This window comes from Podarcis raffonei, chromosome 7 (assembly GCF_027172205.1).
Source record: "Podarcis raffonei isolate rPodRaf1 chromosome 7, rPodRaf1.pri, whole genome shotgun sequence".
Classification (NCBI taxonomy): domain Eukaryota; kingdom Metazoa; phylum Chordata; class Lepidosauria; order Squamata; family Lacertidae; genus Podarcis; species Podarcis raffonei.
In genome coordinates this window covers 11216842-11239031 of record NC_070608.1, presented here as the reverse complement: position 1 = coordinate 11239031, position 22190 = coordinate 11216842, and the positions used below count along the sequence as shown (strand labels likewise).

The 22190-nt window shown below is 46.1% G+C and overlaps 1 protein-coding gene across 1 annotated transcript in view; it reads right to left on the bottom strand.

Annotated features, from left to right (window-relative positions):
• Window positions 1-217: 217 nt before the first annotated feature.
• Window positions 218-22190, bottom strand: part of HHLA1 (HERV-H LTR-associating 1) — a 40310-nt gene continuing 18337 nt past the window's right edge. Inside the window, exons 11-18 of the mRNA XM_053395288.1 lie at window positions 21484-21735; window positions 18684-18923; window positions 16761-16838; window positions 15306-15377; window positions 13707-13781; window positions 3692-3842; window positions 3114-3196; window positions 218-276 (exon numbers count right to left, since the gene is read on the bottom strand). Of these exons, the coding sequence (XP_053251263.1) occupies window positions 233-276; window positions 3114-3196; window positions 3692-3842; window positions 13707-13781; window positions 15306-15377; window positions 16761-16838; window positions 18684-18923; window positions 21484-21735 (995 nt within the window). The 3' untranslated portion in view covers window positions 218-232. The remainder of the gene's footprint in view (window positions 277-3113; window positions 3197-3691; window positions 3843-13706; window positions 13782-15305; window positions 15378-16760; window positions 16839-18683; window positions 18924-21483; window positions 21736-22190) is intronic.

Below are 22190 nucleotides of genomic sequence, written 5' to 3'. Positions count from 1 at the left end.
AGTTTCATGCTTGAGTTCCACCTCCTATTATTACAGTTCATTTAATCAGTGCTTGGAATGGAAAATATTCTAACCTACTACAGGGGAAAACTCATTCTCCTCCCTTCTTCTTCTTCTTCTTCTTCTTCTTCTTCTTCTTCTTCTTCTTCATCTTCATAACCAGCAGTGATTTCTTGCCCTGGATAATGGGATGAAGTCTAAGTGTTTGTGTGAGTCTTCTTCTCTTCGGGCTTTAAATAGCTCTGCAAATGCTTGCAAGGCATTTTTGCTTTAAAGCTGAAAAAGGAAAAGGGGAAAGAGGAAACTCTTAACAATCTTAGAATCATAGAAATGTAGAGTTGGAAGGAACCCAAAGGTTCATCTGATCCAGCCCCCTGGGATGCTGTAATCACAGCTGAAGAACCCCTGACAGTTGGTGATCCAACCTCTGCTTAAAAACCTCCAAGGAAGAAGACTCCATCACCTGTTGTGGGAGTCTGTTCCACAGTTGAACAGCTCCTACTGTTAGAAAGTGTGGGGTGTGAAACACAAGAGCAGTCAAGTACAACGTTCCTAGAGTGAACATGTTTACACATGGGGAGGAATGTTTGTCCAGCCAGCAGGTAAACTTCCTGTTTCCTTCTGGGCTGGGACAGACTTCCTCTGCATGTGACTAGAGGTGGGTGTGGCCTCACCTGTGCAGGTAACAAATGCATAGGACTGGGCACCATCTCTCTCTCTATGACTACTTTCATCGAAGAAGCAACATCTGCTTAGCCAAAGATGCTCTCTTGGCCTCCAGCCAAGAGAGGACAAAGGGACTGTCTCCTTATGAGATAGTTTCTAGGTGTATGTAACTTTTCTAAGCTAAGTCTGCCTTCTGGGATCCGATTGTGAACAGAATGTGAGTAAACTCTTTTTATACTTTTATAGAAGACTGTGTTGTGCCTTATTTTTTATGAGGGAATAAGGGGGAAATACCAGAACAGTTATTAGAGAGGCTTTAGCGAGCCTGAGCAAACGCATCCACTGTGAGTTTAAAAAGGGGAATGTTACTCTGCTAATTTGTGAACTTGTTAACACAAGTTGGAAAGGCCATAATCAAACAATATATCCCCTCCTGCATCCCTGAACATTCCCATAGAAAGTTCTTCCTAATGTTTAGTTGGAATCTCCTTTCTTGAAACTTGAATCCATTGGTTTGAGTCCTACGCTCTGGAGCGGCAGAAAGCCAGCTTGCTGCATCTTCCATGTGACGGCCCTTCAGATAATGGAAGATCGCTCTCATATCACCTCACAGTCTTCTTTTGTTTGCATATATGTAATATATAGCAATGGTTCACACTCCCAAAATTGTGGCTTCGATGGCACCCTTAAAAAAAAGCCTCTGCTTCCACCCACTACCCTCCTTTGGTTCTACCTCCTGAGTGCCTTGAGCATGTGCAAAGTGCAATATTCCGTATGGCAGGTATCTACCACACATAAGCAATCACTTAGGAAGGTGAGGAGCTAAATGAGCTTGTCTGTGCTTCCTCTTTGTGCGCCACCCATGCTCCCCTCCTTCCTTCCATCCTTCCACCCAGAGGTTAGGGACAGCAAGCTGGGCTGGAGGAAGAGAAGCTTGGGAACCGAAAGATGGGGAAGGCCATAGCTCTATGATATAGCATCTGCCTTGCAGGCAGAATGCCCCAGGTTCAGTTCCCAGCATCCCCAGGAAGGTCTGCAAGAAAGCCCTCCATGAAACCCTGAAGAACCTCAAACAGTATACAATGCTGAGCTAGATGGTCTGACTCAGTGCAAGGCTGCTTCGTATGTCCCTGTGAGCAATAGTCCCCCGCTTCAAGGATGGAGTGATGGACTGTCAAGGCTGCAGATAAAGTTACCTGGGTAAAGTCAGCTGGGAGCAAGCCACTCTGAAAACATTCTGTGCAAAAGCACAAAGTATTGTATTGTTGTCATCCATTTCTGAATAGCCTTTCCAACCAGTCTCAAGGCTATTTACGAGCATACCATAACAACAATTAAAAGCAATTTTAAAACAATACCCCAAAAGGAGCAGATACAGGTTTTTTAAACAATACAAAATGAATGCTTAATGAAGTGGCTGGGGAAACCCAGCCAGATGGGCAAGGTATAAATAATAAAATTATTATTATTATTATTATTACTGCACCAAGATGGAAAAACCTGTCAAAAAAAAATGACTTCAGTAGTTTCCAGAAAGTACAGGTAGTGAACACCTGTATGATCTCAACAGAGACGCTGTTCCATAAAACAGGCCAAGTCGAAGTGAAAGTCCTGTTTTGAGTTGCTGTGGAGCAGGCTTCTGATGTTTTAGGGACTTCAAGAAGTGAAGTATAAACCCTACTGGGTCTATATTGATTTCTTAAGTAACCTGGTGCTGTAAAGGGCCTTGTATGTTAATATCAGAACACTGAACTTGACCCGGTAGAAGGTTGGCAGCCAGTGTAGCTCCCACAGACAAGGTGTTATTTGCTGGTGGTAGTTGGTGGCACAGGTAGGCTAGCCAGCATGTTCTACACTAGCTGCAGTCTCTGGACCAACTTCAAGGGTAGCCTCACCTAGTGCCCATTGCAGTAATCCAGGCATGAGGTTACCAGTGCATGGACAGCTGTGATCAAGCTATCCTCTCCTGTAATCACAGAAGGGTAGTGGGAAAGGAGATAGATTTTGTCTTAGGGAAAGGGAGGCAAGCCTAGGCAATTCAAGTTTATGGTGCCTGCAAGCTCTCCTGCAATCTTGTGAAAAAGGAGGAAATCTGGGTTCCGTTTGCAGCTGGGAAAAGAGCTGAACACCAGGTCTACTTGTTTGTTGAAAACTAATGTCTGCTGCCTAGTCCAAGGTCTACCCATGGCTACTAGCCGGTAGACCCATTAGGATGGACCTGGATTAAGTTCCTCTCACTGATGTCCCACTGAAGGTCATTGTGGAACAACTAGTCATGGCTAACCATATCCTATTGATTAAGTCTTAATATTAATGCAATTAATTTAGTCTTAATATTTTCCATTTCAAGGCCACATCCCCAAAATCCTTCGAGCCAGCTCAAAATTTGTCCCATTAAATTTGAGAAAGAAAAGATTATGAAACACCATTGAGGAACATCTACTTACTCCTTGAATGGGCAGCCCTCTTGACTTTTTCACAGATGTATGTTGCATTTTTCAAGAACCAGGAATAGTTTTCAATACAGTACCTAAAAAATTTAACCAGAATCACAAGATCAATACAATATTGATTAGAATAAGATCTGATCATCTAGTCATTTCACAATCACACAGAACCACCATACAAACTCATGGCAGGGTCATAAGAACAAAGGCAGCAGCAAGTACAACATTGGAGATGGACTCCATGACTTATCAGTCATAAAATGTGAGTTTGGTATTTCCAGTCAGTGAGTGGCAAGACATGAATCTTGGGGCAATCCAGTACCAGGAAAAACCTGGACTGTATCATCTTTTATAGCTAACCTTGGCTATGGGACAATACAGCCCAAGCTTAGAGCTCTTGAGGAAGGGGTCAGAGGGACCTCTATATCCAACAGAATCCAGCATTCTGTGTGTTGAAAACTCTTTGCTATAATTGTATAGGTCTGAACTTCCTCCTGCAAACTCAATGTTCTCAATTATCCTTCCCTGTCCCCCATATTTAGGTTAAAAACCAAGGTGAGACCGGTTCTACCTTTTACCTCATAGCTTCATCTCTTGAGTAGCTTCTGTCCCTTGCACAGAGGCACTGCTGGAAAAATTTGCACAGCTCCATCACACAAGGGTTTATCTTCTGAGCTGTGATGTATGGTGTAGTCATGGAGGTGCCTTTCTTCATTGCCCGCGGACATCCTACAAGGGAGAAGATAATCTCCAAGTAGACCTTGACAGTAGCTCCATATGTTTGGCACGTCAGAGGCACAGGAATAAGACACTCGCTAAAGTCCAGCCAAAAGGATCAAGGAGCTGGAGTAATTCTCTACAGTGGGAAAGTTGCAATGTTTGGGGCTTTTTAGGTTAGAAAAAAAGATAAGTAAGACTGTGGGGCATGAGAAAGGTGTATAAAATTAGGAAAGGTTTGGAGAAACTGGATCAGGAGAGTTTCCCTCCCGCTCCCACCCTGTGAGAACCTGGGATCATCCAATGAAGCCAATAGGTGGGACAACTCTTCACACAGCTCATAGTGGAAATTTGCTCCCACTTGAGGTGATGATGGTCACCAACTTGGAGGGCTTCCCACAAGGATTAGGCAAATGCATGCAGGAGAAGACTATCAGTGGCTACCAGCTCTGATGGCTATCTGCAGCCTCCACTGTCAGAGATGGTATGATTCTGAATACCAATAAACCTAGGGAGAGAGCTATTGCACTCATGTCTGCTTTCTGTAGGGATCTGGTAAGCCACAGTGGGGACAGAATGTTGAACTAGGAGTAGAGTCATCAACAAAGCTCTTTTGGCCCTCCAATGGTTTTCTTTGCTCCCGCCACCTATGTTTAAAAAAGCGGGGTGTGTGTGGAGGAGGCCAGGTGCAGAGCCAAGTGTAGCATGGCTTCAGTGGTCAGCCTCTTCTCATCCTCCTGCCACTCAACATCCTGGCAGTGGTGAGGTCAGAGGATTCTGATGAAAATGGAAAAGGAAGCCAGAATTGCTGAAGTTCGTACATTCATCTGAGATTTAGAACAGAAATCAGCCAAGCATTATCAATACAGTGGAACCTTGGTTTTTGAACATAATCCATTCCGGAAGACCATTCGACTTCTGGAACGTTCAAAAACCAAGGATCAATGGGTGGTTGGCAAAATCCATTGAAAAATTGGAAAAACATGCAGCGGAAGCAGTTCAACTTCCAAGGCGCATTCAAAAACAGAAGCAATTACTTCCGGGTTTTTGGTGTTCGGGGTCCAAATAGTTTGTCAACGGAGACGTTCGAGAACCGAGGTTCCACTGTATTCATTCACAACGTTATTGCTGTTTTTAAGCCTACAGATGAAACTTAATTATATTTTTAAACAGTGTTTTGACATTTCCTTTACATTGAAACGTGTGAAAGCTACGCAACTTACATTAAATAATGGAATATGAGACAAATGGCATAGTATTTTGCAGAAACCAAACTGCAGTGAAATGGAAACAGTGCTGACTGTGTTGAATACAAGTGGAACAGAAATCGCTGCGTTTTTGCATTTCTAGCTGATGCTGCCTGTTTATCTCAGTCCAAAGGGGATCACTTACCAATGGTTCATGATTTTCAGGGGGCACAAGCAAGTCCTGCTAACCCAATGCAGAAAAATAGCCGTGCTTAATATACTTGTATTTGTCAAAAGCCTGGTGCAGCCAATCCTATAGGGATGCTTGTGGTTATTGGAGCTGCCTTGGCCAGACATTTGAAATCAAGGCTCAGCTGTACATCATTTTTGCAAGCTCTCTTAGCCGTAATCTCTTTGGACAAGGTAATTGAATCTCTCCCCACCCACCCAATGCCTTACATTCCTTATGGCTTTGGTTGTGTTACACGATAGGAGAGGTTATGGAGGTTACCCTTAGAGTAATGAAGCTCTGTTGACATACACCTGAGTTGTCGGAGCCCATCGCGAATTTAATAAAAAGTGGCATTCGTTGATGGCAGAGAAATAAAGCTGCTGTCGTCTTCAAAGAGACAGGCACAAAACTACCTTAAGAGCTGGGTGAGCTAGCGAGCAAAATGGAATCCCATCTTTTTTAAGTCACCCTGGCCTCTAACCCACTCATTTTCCTGCCCAGAGTTACCCCTACCAGCCCCAAACTCAGCCCAAAAGTAGAGCGTGTGGTCTTGCAGCGGTCATTATCTCGTTTCCAAACTTACCTCCCAGGTTTGTCGCAAAGATCTAATGAGAGACAGGGTGAACTGAGCTTCTTGGAGCAGAAATGGAATGGTGGGTGGTGGAATGGCGATCCAAAAGGCTAGATAACCCAGTAGCAGAGATTAGTGCTGCTGCCTTGACCCCGAGACTGAGGGGGCCCAAGGCCATGTGACGTCAGCACAGCAGGCAGCCATGCCAGGAACCATGCCTTCAGAACCGTTTGTCCAATTTTATGGAACTCCCTTCCATCATCATCATCATCATCATTTTATTTGTATGTCACCTTTCCATAGTTAAAACAATGCTCAAGGCGGCTTACAACATGACAAGATTTACATAATTACCAACATAACAAAAGTCATAAACAATAAATAAAGGTAAAGGTAAAGGGACCCCTGACCATTAGGTCCAGTCGTGGCCGACTCTGGGGTTGTGGCGCTCATCTCGCTTTATTGGCCGAGGGAGCCGGCATACAGCTTCCGGGTCATGTGGCCAGCATGACTAAGCCACTTCTGGAGAACCAGAGCAGCGCACGGAAACACCATTTACCTTCCTGCTGGAGTGGAATCTATTTATCTACTTGCACTTTGACGTGCTTTTGAACTGCTAGGTGGGCAGGAGCAGGGACCGAGCAACAGGAGCTCACCCCATCGCGGGGATTCGAACCGCCAACCTTCTGATCAGCAAGCCCTAGGCTCTGTGGTTTAACCCACAGTGCCACCCACGTCCAATAAATAAAAATAAATAAAACACATCAAAAGGTACACAACCAAATGGAAAACAATTTCCACATAAAACGTAAAAACTAAAACTAAAAATACAACATCAATATCAATAACAATTTAAAATGACATAGATAAAAAATAAAAACAATATTAAAGAAGCCCTCTCTGTCGAGCAGCAGCAGCAGTCCTTTATGGAGCCTGTCAGGCCCTGCCCCAAGCCCAGTGGAGAGAGGTGGGGCAGGGTCCTTCAGGCTCCCAGCAAGCAGTCATTCCAGCTGAGGATAGACAGACCCCATCCCTGTTGAACTTCTGGCACCTACTGAAGACTGTTTGTTCCAGCAGGCGTTTTAATTGAAGTCCGGTTTTATAGTTGGGACTGTTTATTTGGGGGTTTTTTTTACCTCTTCTTTGCAATTTCTTATACACTGTTTAGAGACGATCATAGCTAAAGCCAGATAAAGGTAAAGGTACCCCTGCCCGTACGGGCCAGTCTTGACAGACTCTGGGGTTGTGCGCCCATCTCACTTAAGAGGCCAGGGGCCAGCGCTGTCTGGAGACACTTCCGGGTCATGTGGCCAGCGTGACAAGCTGCATCTGGCGAGCCAGCGCAGCACACGGAAACGCCGTTTACCTTCCCGCCAGTAAGCGGTCCCTATTTATCTACTTGCACCCGGGGGTGCTTTTGAACTGCTAGGTTGGCAGGCGCTGGGACCGAGCAACGGGAGCGCACCCCGCCGCGGGGATTCGAACCGCCGACCTTTCGATCGGCAAGTCCTAGGCACTGAGGCTTTTACCCACAGCGCCACCCGCATCCCTAAAGCCAGATATAAACGGCTTAAATAAATAAAACAATCAAGAGCAACGTACATGAACAGTTCTATTGACAGTTTCTTGGGCTGATTTGCCCATAACTTGCAAACTGCCTTGGGTCCATCTTGGCAATTGGGTGGCACTTCATGGGCAAGTGACAGAATTCAGAATATAACACATTTATTCATTTTATTACATATATATCCCACTTCCCATCCACCATGGAGCCCAAGCAGCATACATGTGGTTCCCAGGTGGTCTGCTACCTGGGCACTGACCAGACCGAGATCTTCAGCAAACAGGTGGTCCATTGTGTCTTCAAACTGTACCTTGGGACCCTAGAGGTGATTCTCTATAGTCCCAGTCTCTATCCACATAGGACAAAAATGGCTGGTTCAATTTTATTATAATATGAATGAATCAAAGGAATATGATGGATGCAATCTCATTATCTCCTTCTGTAAAATTATTCCTTTGGGATGATGGCTTGGGAGGTGAGGCTTTATTCAGTCTTGATCAGTGATCTGAAGCCCAGAGAGCCTTTTCATTTTCATTTATTTACTCAAGAGTGTTAGCTTTCTTTAAAAACTTTAGAAGCATCTCCATTGGCAAAGGGAGGAGACTTGTAGCTTCATCACATGGCAGGTACCAACTCTGTCCCACTATCTCATTATGTCCCTGTAGAGAAACCAGAGATAACGGATCATTTTTCAGGAGGGGGGGGCATTTTAAGGTGAAGAGGATGTTCTTCAAAGCTGAGAATGTTCACATACACATTTACCTTCTTCCAGGGACAACAGCCTCATTCTTCTCAGAAGTATCCGCCCCTCGTCACCTGCCTGAAAGAAACAGTTGTGTTCCAGTGAACAAAATATATGCTTTACGTGGACGAAAGCCAAAAGGAGCAAGGGAAAAGTGGAGAAGACAATGGATTACCTTGCTATCATTTCCAGACATGAAGGAGAAAGTCTTTTCAATCCATGCTTTTGTTTCCCAGAAGACTTAAGACTGACGTTCTGCTTAGAATAGAAGTTGCAAAGATGGCATGTTGACAGCCTGCAAAGGTAACTCACTCTGGATTCCTGTTATGCCATTGTTTGCTCGCGGTGGTATGTATTTTTGCGTTTCTATATTGTAAACCACCCTGCGACCCTTGGATGAAGGACAGTATAGAAATACAGCCGTACCTCAAGTTACATTAAAGGTAAAGGTACCCCTGCCCATACGGGCCAGTCTTGCCAGACTCTAGGGTTGTGTGCCCATCTCACTCTATAGGCCGGGGGCCAGCGCTGTCCGAAGACACTTCCGGGTCACGTGGCCAGCGTGACAAAGCTGCGTCTGGCGAGCCAGCGCAGCACACGGAAACGCCGTTTACCTTCCCGCCAGTAAGCGGTCCCTATTTATCTACTTGCACCCGGGGGTGCTTTCGAACTGCTAGGTTGGCAGGCGCTGGGACCGAGCAGCGGGAGCGCACCCCGCCGCGGGGATTCGAACCACCGACCTTTCGATCGGCAAGCCCTAGGTGCTGAGGCTTTTACCCACAGCACCACCCGCGTCCCCAAGTTACATTACCTTTAGGTAAAGTAATTTTGAGTGGCGAACGCGGCAAACCAGGTTTTGCTTCGCGCATGCACAGAAGCGCTCTATCACGCCGTGCGCATGCACAGAAGTGGTCCTCTGGATACGGACTTTTCAGGGTAAGTACGGACCCCCGGAATTAATTGAGTTTGTATCCGGAGGGTCCACCATATAATATAGAAGGACAGTATAGTAAATCAAATTTACATGTTCCTGTCAGTAGTCATTTTGCTTTGGGCAGCCTGTGGTGGGCTGCTTTTGCTGTCCTCATTTCAAAATGATAAGGAGTGGCTCCACATCAGCAAGTGTGCCACGAGGCATAAAAAGCAGCTTTATACCAGGGTAGGGACCATGCTTCAGTCCAAGTACCACCTTCCTTTGTGGAGAACCTTCCAGAAACCACACACCTTTGGTGGGCAGGCCCAAAGGCAAAAGTGTGTGGAGCAATGGATGCCACTCTTACTTTTATTCAATGGGCATAAAAGTAAGAGTGCCAGGCAAAAGTACTTGCAGTTGGACACAGAACAAGGCAAATGTACTTGAGTTGGGCACAGAACAAAGCCAGCAAAAGGTGTGCCCTGAGGAGAATTTTTTAGAGGCCCAGAGGTCTACAACTGGCCCACCCTCACACACCTTCCAACTGCCACGAAAATACTGGGATCATCACAAAAACCCTTATGCTGTCATGGCTTTCCACCTTTCCACACAGAGTCCTGAATGCCCCAGGATCCTTCCCTTCTGTACAGCATTTCAGTGTTTTACTAGAAGGCTAGATCTGTGTGTCAGAAGGACACACATTTCTCCCTTCCCGCCGCTCACTCAATATGGCGCCACTTCTTGTTCTTGTGAAAACAAGATCTGGGGCACACGAACACACCTAAGAAAGTTGGTCACTGTTTTCCTCAGTTGGTCAGTTTCCCATAAAGAAAGTGGTGTGTACAGGAGCAAAGGGGCAGGACTTGTCCATGAGGCTGGTGCCATGGCTCCAAGGGGAAGAGCAGCCATTGCAGTCGCTTGGCTCTGGCTTGTTTCGTTCGGCTGCTGGGTCTGCGTTTCTGCCGCAGCCTCTGAGGAAGAGGTGTGCAGGGGGACAGCAACACTGAAGTTGAATGTGTCTCTATTTTCATCTGAGGAATGTTGGAGGTCATGCCCTTGCTTTATACCAAGGGAAAGAAAGCACAGCTCCATCCTTCTAGCCCAGTATTTTGTTCTCTGACTGATCATGACTCAGGGGTAGCCAAGATGACTGCAATTCCCATCATACCTGACCATTGGCCATGCTGGCTGGGCCTGACAGGAGTTGGAGTCCACCAATATCCAGAGGGCACCAAAATTGGCTACCCCTGCTCCAGGGTATCAAACAGGAAGGTGTTTGCCCAGTCCTGCTCCATGGAGGTCCTTATGAATGGAGATGCCTGGGATTGAACCTGGAACCTTCTACATGCCAAGCATGCACCCTGCCACCAAGATACAATTTGATGAAGTGACCTGTACCTTTGGTGTTGTTGGTGTTTTTTTTTTACCAGCCATCTATTCAGCTGAAAAGCAGACTGCAGAGAAACATGAGAGAAGCGAACCTGGCGGTACGCTTGAGCCATTTGCCCCTTCTTCTTTCGGCTCATGTCCCCAAATCCCCGCAGTCCAAGACAGAAGTCCCATGCCACATTTTAACTACCCACGGGCTCAGTACTCAAATAATAATGTAATTGCATTTCCAACATTCGATTATCCTTTAAAAATATATATATGCAGGCACAACCAAGCCAAATCCAGCATTCTGAAGAACCACATATTCCAGTGGGAAGTTTAATACACATGCTTCCTTTCTCCCCATTCAACTCCATGAGGTTGCCGTTGCAATCCTATACACAACCTTACTGGCACTTAGAGGGGCTTCCACACAGCAGTTTATTGTGGATGCGATGCTAGTCGATCCTACAGATATTTTTTTGTGCAGCATCCAGAAGATGTTGTCCTCACCAAAAATGGTGCCCCACACAATTGCCTTATTTAATCTGGGTTTACTGTTTCCACAGCATGCAACTCACAGAGGAGGTACCCCAGTCTTCATTCACTGATATAGGTGTCAACAGCCTACGAACCACCCTGAAGGACTCTGCTGAGCTATTGCTCAAGGACAGATTAAGACTAAGAATTTTAAATGATGTTGATGATGGTGATGATGATCGGGCCCATTTGAGTGGACATTTTAAGATTGCTCTGTTAATAAAGGTAAAGGGACCCCTGGCCATTAGGTCCAGTCGTGACCGGCTCTGGGGTTGCGGCGCTCATCTCGCTTTACTGGCCGAGGGAGCTGGCATACAGCTTCCGGGTCATGTGGCCAGTATGACTAAGCCGCTTCTGGCGACCCAGAGCAGCGTACGGAAACACTGTTTACCTTCCCACCAGAGCGGTACCCATTTATCTACTTGCACTTTGGTGTGCTTTCGAGCTGCTAGGTTGGCAGGAGCAGGGACAGAGCAATGGGAGCTCACCCCATCGTGGGGATTCGAACCGCTGACCTTCTGATCGGCAAGTCTTAGCAATTTCAGTTGGGTAGCCTCTACATGGGATACATCAGCCTCGCCGCTTGAATTTCTGCTTGCTCTGCAGGCATTAATGTCAAAGGAGGGTGCCCAGGGTGGAGGATGTGTGTAGAGACAGCTCTTCAGAGACAGATCAAGTTAAAGTTCACTCAATTGCTTGAAACAGAATCTCCCTCCTGAAGGATTTGCGCTTGTGCACAACACTGCATCCCATTGTGACGAAAAGATGGCCCAGAGGGAAGATGCAGCCAAAGGAGACACCTCTGGGATACCTTCTCCGGGGAATGTGAGCTTCAGAGTTCAGCTGATGCAAGAATGCAGCTGGAGAAGCTCATCTCCTTTTTCAAGCAAGGGAACACAGCCCATGGATTTAATTGAGGCAAGAATCTCCAGATGCTTTGGCCTATCAGCTTCCCCTGTCTTTCCTGGACAGATCTTGCTGGATACAGAACAATCTTGCCGCCAGCCACTACACATGATGGTGGTGGGTGGTGGCAGAGGCAAAAGGGGGTGGGAAAAATGTAAATTTTACCTGTGTGCAGTGGGCTAGTTTCTCTGCACCCCCACCTTTGCCTTCCAACCATGCAAGCAATCACCAGCAAGGTGTGCGCACAGTTGCCATATGTCCTGGAATTCCTGGGCATGTCCTCCTTTGGGAGTCCTACATGCCCATCCGGGGGGGAATTTTACATCTCAAAGCAAATCTCCAGGATTTTGGGTTATTTTTTGTGCACAGGCAGCTCTGGGTCTGGCTATTTTTAAAAAATTATTATTTATACCCCGCCCATCTGGCTGGGCTTCCCCAGCCACTCTGGGCAGCCTCCAACAAAATATTAAAATACAGTAATACATCAAGCATTAAAAGCTCCCCTAAACAGGGCTGCCTTCAGATGTCTTCTAAAAGTCTGGTAGTTGTTGTTCTCTTTGACATCTGGTGGGAGGGCGTTCAACAGGGTGGGTGCCACTACAGAGAAGGCCCTCTGCCTGGTTCCCTATAACTTGGCTTCTTGCAGTGAGGGAACAGCCAGAAGGCCCTCGGCGCTGGACCTCAGTGTTTGGGTAGAACAATGGGGGTGAAGACGCTCCTTCAGATATACTGGACCGACTGGCTATCATGTGATTGCCCCCAAAAAAGCTCAACAACATTTTGTGTCCAGATTATTACCTCTTGAAATATGGCAACCCTAAGTGTGTGACCTGCAGAGAGTGCCAGGGGCCAGGCAGAGGGACCCGGAGAGCCGTATTCAGCTCCAGGCCAGAGATTCCCCACCCCACCCCTGCCCTGCACATTCATCCTTAATCCACACAGAGAGCCTTAGTGCTGCTAATGGGCTGTATGGAAGATGCCCACACAAGTATAGCTTGTCTGCCACAGGCTCTGTACAGGGGTACATGAATGCATGCATGCCAGGGATGCAGCCAAAATGCCCTCTGGTGCCCCCCTCCAAAACTGGTGAGTTTTGGGGTCCTTATTTTGAAGCTTGCAAGCTGAATGAATAGCATTATTATTATTATTATTATTATTATTATTATTATTATTATTATTATTATAGACCCTCTCACCTCTCATCCACCTAGAGATTCAAGCTCTCTCCCTGCCACCTGGAATGGGGGCAGGCAAACCAGGAGATTTCATTTCAGCCCTGGAACTCTGGCATCCCTATTACATATTGCATTTTAAGATGAAGTAGTAGGATGACGTTAAACATGCTTTTAACCTCCTCCTCTCAACCCCTAAAAGCTCAGCTTATGAAGCAAAACTTTGAGGTGATATTTTTTGCAGTTAAAGGACAGTTCCTGGACCCCAAATTGGCCCCAACCCCATTTCCCTGTCAAATCCATGGCAGATAGAAAGTCTTGAGCAATGATGCTTTGGTTTTCCTTCTGCAGCTGAAGAACCCTGAAACAAGCCAACTTTTTTCCAGCCTGAGGCAAATTCACTGGCACAGATGGATTAGCTGCAGGATGAGACGCTTAGTGCATTTGTAAAATTCCCAAACACGGATGAATATGGGGCATTTGCAAAGTTGGATATCTTTGAAGTTGGGATAATATGTGTAGGATCTACAGTAAAGAAAGCTATGGGAACTCATTATAAAGAAAGAAAAAGATTCGCACGCATGGCAGTAAACAAACTTAGCCTGGTAGCAGTTAGCCATATATGAATCTCTCAGGTCTACGTTTTATAGCAAATTAGCACAAGACATAGGTACTTACTGGAGGGCACCTTTAGTAAAATGGCAGGCCTCTGTTGTGGCGTAGATGCTGCAGGAAGAGGCATGTTTTCTGCCACTGAAATCAGGAACAGAACATAAAAGATCAGCTGGGCTGCAAGATATAGGTCATAATATAATGTTTGAAGACTGGGAAAGATTGTGGAAAACTGATTTAAAATTTACAGATTGTGGCACCCACCCTGTAGAACATCCTCCCATCAGATGTCAAGGATATAAACAACTACAGTGGTACCTCGGGTTAAGTATTTAATTCGTTCCAGAGGTCTGTTCTTAACCTGAAACTGTTCTTAACCTGAAGAACCACTTTAGCTAATGGGGCCTCCTGCTGCTGCCGCACCGCCGGAGCATGATTTATGTTCTCATCCTCAAGCAAAGTTCTTAACCCGAGGTACTATTTCTGGGTTAGTGGAGTCTGTAACCTGAAGCGTCTTTAACCCGAGGTACCACTGTACAAATAATCTGCCCTGTCTGAGAGGTGCCTGTGCATCCTCATGGGACTGGTCTTTTCTGTGACCTGATCCTGCAGAATGCAGATAACCACTCACTCAACCATGGGTAGGGGAGATTGTGTGGATCTTTGCAGAACGTGCTGAACCATGTGTCACTTTTCCAGGCAACCAGCACCTTCTGCAAAGACTCGTGGGCCCAGCCAGAGTCTTCAGGTACAGCCTCTGGGCGCCTTGGAACTTGTTGAAGGAATTTGATTCCCCGTGGAGTTGCATGTGCATTTCTAAGAACCAGGAAACGAAAGTGGACAAAGGCAATTAGAAGTGTATTGTTGTTGAGCAAGAATCATCCCTGCATCCCAGGGATGGATGGACCTGTCTGTTTCATCTGGTCCTGGAGGAAGAACTGTGAGAGGAGAGACTTCATCAGGCAAGGCTTCCTTCCACCTGCCTTGCTCCACCCTCCAGTCTCTGCTTCTCAATTTGTATTGTATTATTTTATGTACTGTGGCTTGCCGTTGTTTTATTGATTATAGTGTAGAAATTGTAACTGTTGAGTGGATTTCTGTTTAAGTTTTATATGTTGATATTATTTAATACTATTCTATTGATTGTTGAATTTTACTTTTTTGATGTAGGTTGCCTATTTTAAAGTTTTATTATCACATTTTTGTATTGCATTAGATTGTTATAAGATGATGTAATACAATATGTGTATATGGAGTATCTAATTGAAAAACTAAAAAATATTATTTGGAGGGGGGAGATTGTTATAAGATGTACACTTTGCTTCTTCAGCTTGTAAACCGCCTTGAGTATTGTAAGATAGAAAGACGGTATACAAATTTTAAAAAATGATGATGATCTCAGTTTTCCTCCAATCTTAAATTCTATTTTCCACATTTGAATTGTTTAAAACAATAAATAAATTTTAAATTCCTAACTATTCTACTGAGAATTTGTCCCAAGAAATACGTTTTTTTGTATGCATTTTGGACTAATATACGTATTTTTGCAACCATTTCCACTAATATATGCAGAAAGGCTGGAGCCTGGGCATGGCTTCCATCATCAAGAAATTCGCTATATACACCAAAGTGTTGTGGGTTCCTTGCACTGCAAAATAAGCTCACTAGTCTGCATTGGGCGAGGCGCTTTGGTCCGTTTCAAAGAAGCAGGTCGCGTCCAGAACGTAAGGGCTTCAGCTGAAAAAGCAAAAGCAGAAACAAGTATGCTCTTAATTACAGTGGCAAGAAGGAGTACTGTGATGGCCGGGGATTCAGACTCAGAGGCTGAACCTGAGGAATCCCAGCCTGCACAGGTGTCCCCGCCTCCAAAACCAGCTGAGCCGGGGCTGGGGCTGTGCTGAATCCTCAGGCGCAGGCACCAGCTGAGTCTGCTCTGGCTCCAGAGGTGATGGAGGACCCATTGCCTGCAGGTGTTCCACTCTCAGCCCCGTCAGGGGAAGCTGAGGTTGCCTCTGGGTCCGGTAGCCCTCCAGCCTCTCCTGAGCTGCAGAGGCTCAGGGCAGAGAGGCGGAGGGAACTAAGTTCCCACAGGAGGAGTCCTCGAGAGTCACCTGTGGACGGGGGGCCGCCCTATGCCTCGGGGCAGATAAAAGCCAGTCAGCCCCAGTCCCAGGTTGCGGGAGCAACATTGTTGCTAGCCTGTTCCTGCTTGCACCTTTGCCAGAGTTTCTGACCCCACCTGACTCCCTGCCCTGGAGCCAGCTACAGCTTTGATGGGCAGCCTCCGTACCGCACAATCAAGCTTGGACTGGACTCGGACCTCGCCTCTCAGTTAGCCCCCGGGACCAGCACAAGTACTCTTGTAGCGCCAAGGATTTCACAGCAGTTACATTACAGCAGTTCCTCAAACAAGTTAGGAGAGGTGCAGAAGATTCTCCCATGAATCCAAAGGGTGTGCAAATTGTTTTTTTAGCTCCACACAGGCTAACCCCATTCCCTGATGATGAACGTAGTGAAACATATCAGCATCTTGGTGCAGATTTCTCCATTGTTTATATGTAATTTCCCCTAAAATACACATTTTTGCAAAACTATTTCCCCATACGTAATGCATTCATGCATTTTCATTTCACTAATATATTTATGTGTACTGTATTTATTTTACCCTAGTATTTCTGTGGACATTGCTTGGCCACAGAACTGCACTGGAAATAGAATAGAAGAGAATGAGGTGTGTTTCAGTTTGCATACTTCTTTCAGCAAGTGTAAATTCAGTGAGTTCAGCTTTAAATGCAAACTGAATTAATTTCCCCGCGTTCCTTGGTACTCGTGCTGAGATATCACAGGACTTCATCCATCACAGGCATCCCCAAACTCAGCCCTCCAGATATTTTGAGACTACAATTCTCATCATCCCTGACCACTGGTCCTGTTAGCTAGGGATGATGGGAGTTGTAGTCCCAAAACATCTGGAGGGCTGAGTTTGGGGGTGCCTGAGCCATCAGAAAAACCAGGCTCTGTTAATCCTTAAAATGACACACAAGACAAACTTTGAGAGTAACCCATGCAGGATCTTTCCAGTAGATTATTCGGACATTTTCATAGACAATCTCTACTCACAGGGAGGAGGACGGGTCTTCAACGCATCCTGCACTTGCTCTATGGAAGGAGAAGCCAGCGGTAAAGGAATTCCTGTTGCTGAAAGGGTTGAATGTTAAAATTAGTTGCCTCTGACCTGAACTGAATTCAAACATTGCATGGTTTATATCTATGAGAGATAAACATGGACTAAATCTGATGTGGGGTTCTTAAACTGGAGCATCTTCGTAAATTTTCAGATCTGCTTAAAAAGAGAGAACCGATCTCAATTCTTAGGAAGTTTACTGTGTACATACATTTTCTTAAGTACTGGAAACTTTGCTTTAAAAATAATAATCACCATCATCAGATCATTTGGCTGAAATGGCATTTCCTCCCACCTTTTGTTTAGATTGGGATAGTCAATGTGGTACCCTCCATATAACATTATTGGATTGCATCTCACATCTTCCCTGACTGTTGCTTATGCCAGTGGGGTCTTATGGGAGTAACATTTAGAAGGCAATACATTGACTGGTCCTATTTTAGATTATGTTGGGGGGGTTGGTGGGGAAGGACCCCAAAATAATATCAAGATAACGACCATGCTTTAAAACAAAGTCATAAAGGTTCCCAAACTGTTAGATTTTAATCTCGTACAAATAGAGATTCAAACTGCATGGACACCCAGGAATAAAAGGGTGCAGTCTTGTGTACAAGGTACAAGAATCCTTCTACAAACTGAATATTTTTCCCCCTGAGGATCTACACTGAATTTATACCCACAGAGCTTCCCGATTCATACACAATAACCCATTTAGCCATGCATGCATATCACATGATTGCAGATGACCCACCAATTAATGGGTGAATTAACTACAACAAAATGTTTTGCACCTGAGGCAACATGGAGGTTGCATCCGTGAAGCTAGACTCATCCTGCCACTTTCATAGACATGACTCATTGCTTCCTGCTGCTATCAACAAATGATTGACATGAAGGTTGGTGGTTCAAGCACACCCAAGGAGGATTCCTGCATTGCCGGGGGTTGGACTAGATGACCCTCAGGGTCCCTTCCAACCCTACAATTCTATGATTCTAAGCAGTATCATATAACACCACCAGCTGAGTCCCTGTTGAACTGGGATGGTGAACATATGCTGGCATATCTCTGGCTGAGCCAAGGATGAGGGAGTTAAGCTGGCACAGCCCAGCTGTTTCGGGAAACTCCCAAGTTCAGCCAGAGATCTGCTGGATCCTAACCTGCTCATCCTGGTGGATCTGGCTATAGGATTCCTCCCAAAGTGTTTCTAAAGCTAAGTACAGTACCCTGTATACAGGCACGTCCAACAGGTAGATAGTGATCTACTGGTAGATCACTGGACGTCTGTGGAAGATCACTGGTTGATCATTGGCTCACCTCAAAGAAGCTCAACAACTTTGACCTGAAGCCCTAAAAACGGGGCTTTCCCTCTGAAATATACTCAGAGTCAAGAGTGGATTTCATGCTCTTTATTCAGCTCAAAGTGATGAGGAGGAATGGAAGTTCCCCCAGAATGTCTGCTTTATATACATTATTTACACCATGGGCCCCACGTGATTGGCTAATTCCGAGATTCACCTGTAGGCCAATCAGGTTGCGGATTCACTTCCACCTGGAGCCGGATTGGGTGACTCCTCTGGACCAATCAGACCGCTACATTCTGAATTCTATTGTTCTACGGCCAATCAGACTGCTGCATTTTGGATCCTATTCAACTCAGTACATAACACCCTCCTTAAAAAAAAGCTCTACAACTTTGACCTGAACCCCACAAAAGGGGGTAGATCACTGCCAGTTTTTAACTCTGCGAGTAGATCGCAGTCTCTTGGGAGTTGGCCACCCCTGCTGTATACAAAGCAGTTTGCTTATATTCACAGTGGGCATCTATCATCCCTCTGCTTCCCACACTCTGAACGCTCACTTGGCACTGGCTGCGTCCCAGGCAGAATGCTATAGCTCAACGGAGGCAAGGAAGAAGCCATCGCAGTAGGCGAGACTGCCCATTCTTTGGCAGCATCCGTCTGCAGCCATGAGGACTCTTGGAAAGACGAAGCCTCAGCACCTTTCAAGCCAGGAGTCTGTTGCCACATGGTGAACGGTGGCGAGGATGCCCCATCTCCTTTTGCAGCAATGGTCCATGGTTGCGCAGGCATCTCTGGAGCTGAAAAATTAAGACGCATAACAGACAGGGTTGCCATAACTTGAAGGGCAAAAAAGAGGGCAGCCCGAGCCGCTGCCAGCCCAAGCTGGGGAAAGAGGCATGCGGGGCTGCCATCACACTCATGCACCTTTTGCGTGGACAGGCGGAGTCTCCCAAAACTCTAGGTGGCCCCTGTGTGGAATAACGACTCAAGACAATGTGCTATGGGATTAAAATTGGCCACAACTTTATTATGTTTCAGATGTGGTTAGACCTTGGCTCAGGCATTGGGCGTTTATCCTTCCCAGTCCCCCGCTGGGGATCTGGAGAACATCAGGGTTATCCAGAGTGTGTGTGGGGATGGGCTGGCTCTGGAGAACATATCTTCAAGGAGAGAGAGCCCCCCGCCCTGTTACGCCGCAGTCGCAGGGGAGAGCAATGACAACCTCTCGTCGTACGGCCAAAGCCTCCCCTCAAAACAACCCCTTTAACAGGGAACCCTGGTATCGCTGCTGCAAAGAGAATGGGGGCTTGAGTCACTGCTACACACCCACCCCAATTTAGGGAAGATAGACTAAAGGATTCCGCCCAAGGCCTGATACCGTGAAAGTTGTGACGTTTTGCTACGGGAAAGGCAAATCTTCCAATGCAGGAGAATTCCTTTCCGGCCCTTCAACAGTGACCCTGACGTAGCAGCGCCCACGTACCTGAGGAGAAAAGGTTAACCTGCAAAAGAAGTCTTAACTGAGGCTGGGTAGGGCGGGAGAAGCTCTGGAGCCAACTGACGATTCCCAGGTAAGATCCTCCCCCTATTGTGTGGGCAGGGTGGTCCCTCCCCCTACCTGGCCTGATCACCTTGGCAACGCCTCCCCAGGCGGGATTGGGCAACTGGCTGAGATAGGCGGAGACCTCCAGGTATCCCACATGGGGGGAGGCAAAGCCAAGCCTGTGCTAATGGTGCCGCATAGGGTCCAGGGGGCTGCGTGCAACCACGCAAAGGGTGCCCCCCATTTAATGTGGGGAGCGGTCATTTTCATGGCTCAGGCTGGCAGCAGCCATGGCACGAAGAGCAGCCCAAGGCACTGCCAGTCCAAGAGGAGGCAAGACCCCAGCTCCTATCTGATCTTCACTGCAACGGCCTCGCTCTGCTGTCCACTTCTGCTTCTGGGTCACAGCACCCTCCTGAGCCTGTGTGTGCCCCCAAACCCCTACCCCCAAATTTATACAAAAAACCCCAGGCAATTCCTTTAAAATTTAAAAATCTACCCGGATGGGCATGTTGGCACCCAAAAAGAGGACATGTCCGGGTTTTCCCGGACGTATGGCAACCCTAATAACAGATCCTGAGGGCTCACTGAAAAGCCTGTCCAAGAGGCCTGTGGACAAACCTTGGTCTTTTCATTGCTTATGGTGGAAAGGCAAGGGCAACAATCCTGTGCACAGTTATTTGGGAATACAGTCATACCTTGGGTTACAGATGCTTTGGGTTGTGCGTTTTCAGGTTGCGCACCATGCCGAACCTTCTGCGTTTCAGCGCTTGAACATGCGCAGAAGCACCAAATTGCAACCCACGCGTGTGCAGACATGGCGCTGTGGGTTGCGAACATGCCTCCCGCACAGATCACGTTCACAACCTGAGCGTCCACTGTTTATCCTATTCCCATGAGCCAGGAGTGTGAACTGCCCAAGCCCTGAAAAATGGACATTCCATGGGAGAGGCGAGGGATTGAGCAAGCAAGGGGTACTTACTCTGAATCTTAACTCTGTTCAGCTCAGTCACATGAACTGGCAACCTGGTGGGACTTATGGTGGAACTCAAATGCTATTTTAAAGGCTTGTTTTCCTATTTCCAGTGCAAGTAGATAAATAGGTACCGCTCCACCGGGAAGGTAAACGGCATTTCTGTGTGCTGCTCTGGTTTTGCCAGAGGCTTAGTCATGCTGGCCACATGACCTGGAAAAACTGTCTGTGGACAAACGCCGACTCCCTTGGCCAGTAAAGCAAGATGTGCGCCACAACTTCAGAGTCGTCTGCAACTGGACTTAACTGGCAGGGGTCCGTTACCTTTACTTTTATCTTTACCTTTCCTCTGCCAGGCTTAGCTTGACTCAGTTGGCAGCAGCCCCACTGCTGAATGTAGTTTGAATCTGGCATGTATTACACCCACTTAATTTAAATTACCCTAGCTTTCCATACTTTATGGAATGGGGGGGAAAAGATTTAAAAACGGATTGTGTAGAATGAGGGAAGGACACTCTGAAAGGATATGGTAGTCTCCTTTTCTTAGCTATTGGTCTTTGATATGAAGATGGATTTGCTGTATATGTTCATGCTTAATGCAGTTTTAGGTGTTTCCGTTGCAACTGCCGATATTCAAGGCGTTTTTTATGTTATCTGTGCAGAGTATGATTGTTTGAAATGAAACAGAGCAGGTTTTAAAAGCGTTCCCAAGGAAAGCAATAAAATCTATTAAAATAAATGTGACACAGAGAAAGCGGTTGTCTGAGTGACAGATTGCAGTTGCCTGCTTTATGCTCACACTCCATCCAGATATGGACTGTTCTGAATCCTCAGAACTCACTGAGGGTTGCTGGAGCTTCTGATGGACTGCCATAGCTTCCCAGAGGAGTTGGAGGAGACCCTGTTGAAGCTGTTGTAGTTGATGAAACCTCATACGCTCTTGAAACCTCAGTCTGCAGCCATAAGGGAACCTCTGAGGATGATGCTTCGAAGCCTGTTGGACTAACACTCTTTTGTATCGTGGAATCCTGCGTAAAAGGCATCTCTTTTCCTTTCCAGTCGCCAGTCTGTGACCACCTAGGTATCTTTGTAGCTGAAATATGTTTAGGAAATATGAAGATAAAGTATAGATTAGATATAGATATGTAATATGTTTGCAGATTTATAAACTGCTTCACTGCCCAAAATTACCAAACTGGCATACAGCAATAAAAAATGAGTTTGAATACAAAAAAACAACCCCAAAAGTTATGAAAAACAATAAAACCACTTCTACGGTTGTACAAATAGTATTGCAAAAAATGACTGGATCACACTTTTGGCAAGGTCTTCTGAAGGAAAAGGTCTTCAGTAACCAGCTAAATGTCAAGTCCCATCTCATTTCAGCTGGCAATTGATTCCAGAGGGCTGGAGCTGCAACTCTAAAAACCCAGTTTTGCGGTACAAATTAAGTGCACCTCTGGGACATATGGTACCGTCAGTGGTGCCCCATCTTAGGATAAATATATATGTGCTTAAATATATTTCAATCACATACATGCATAAACA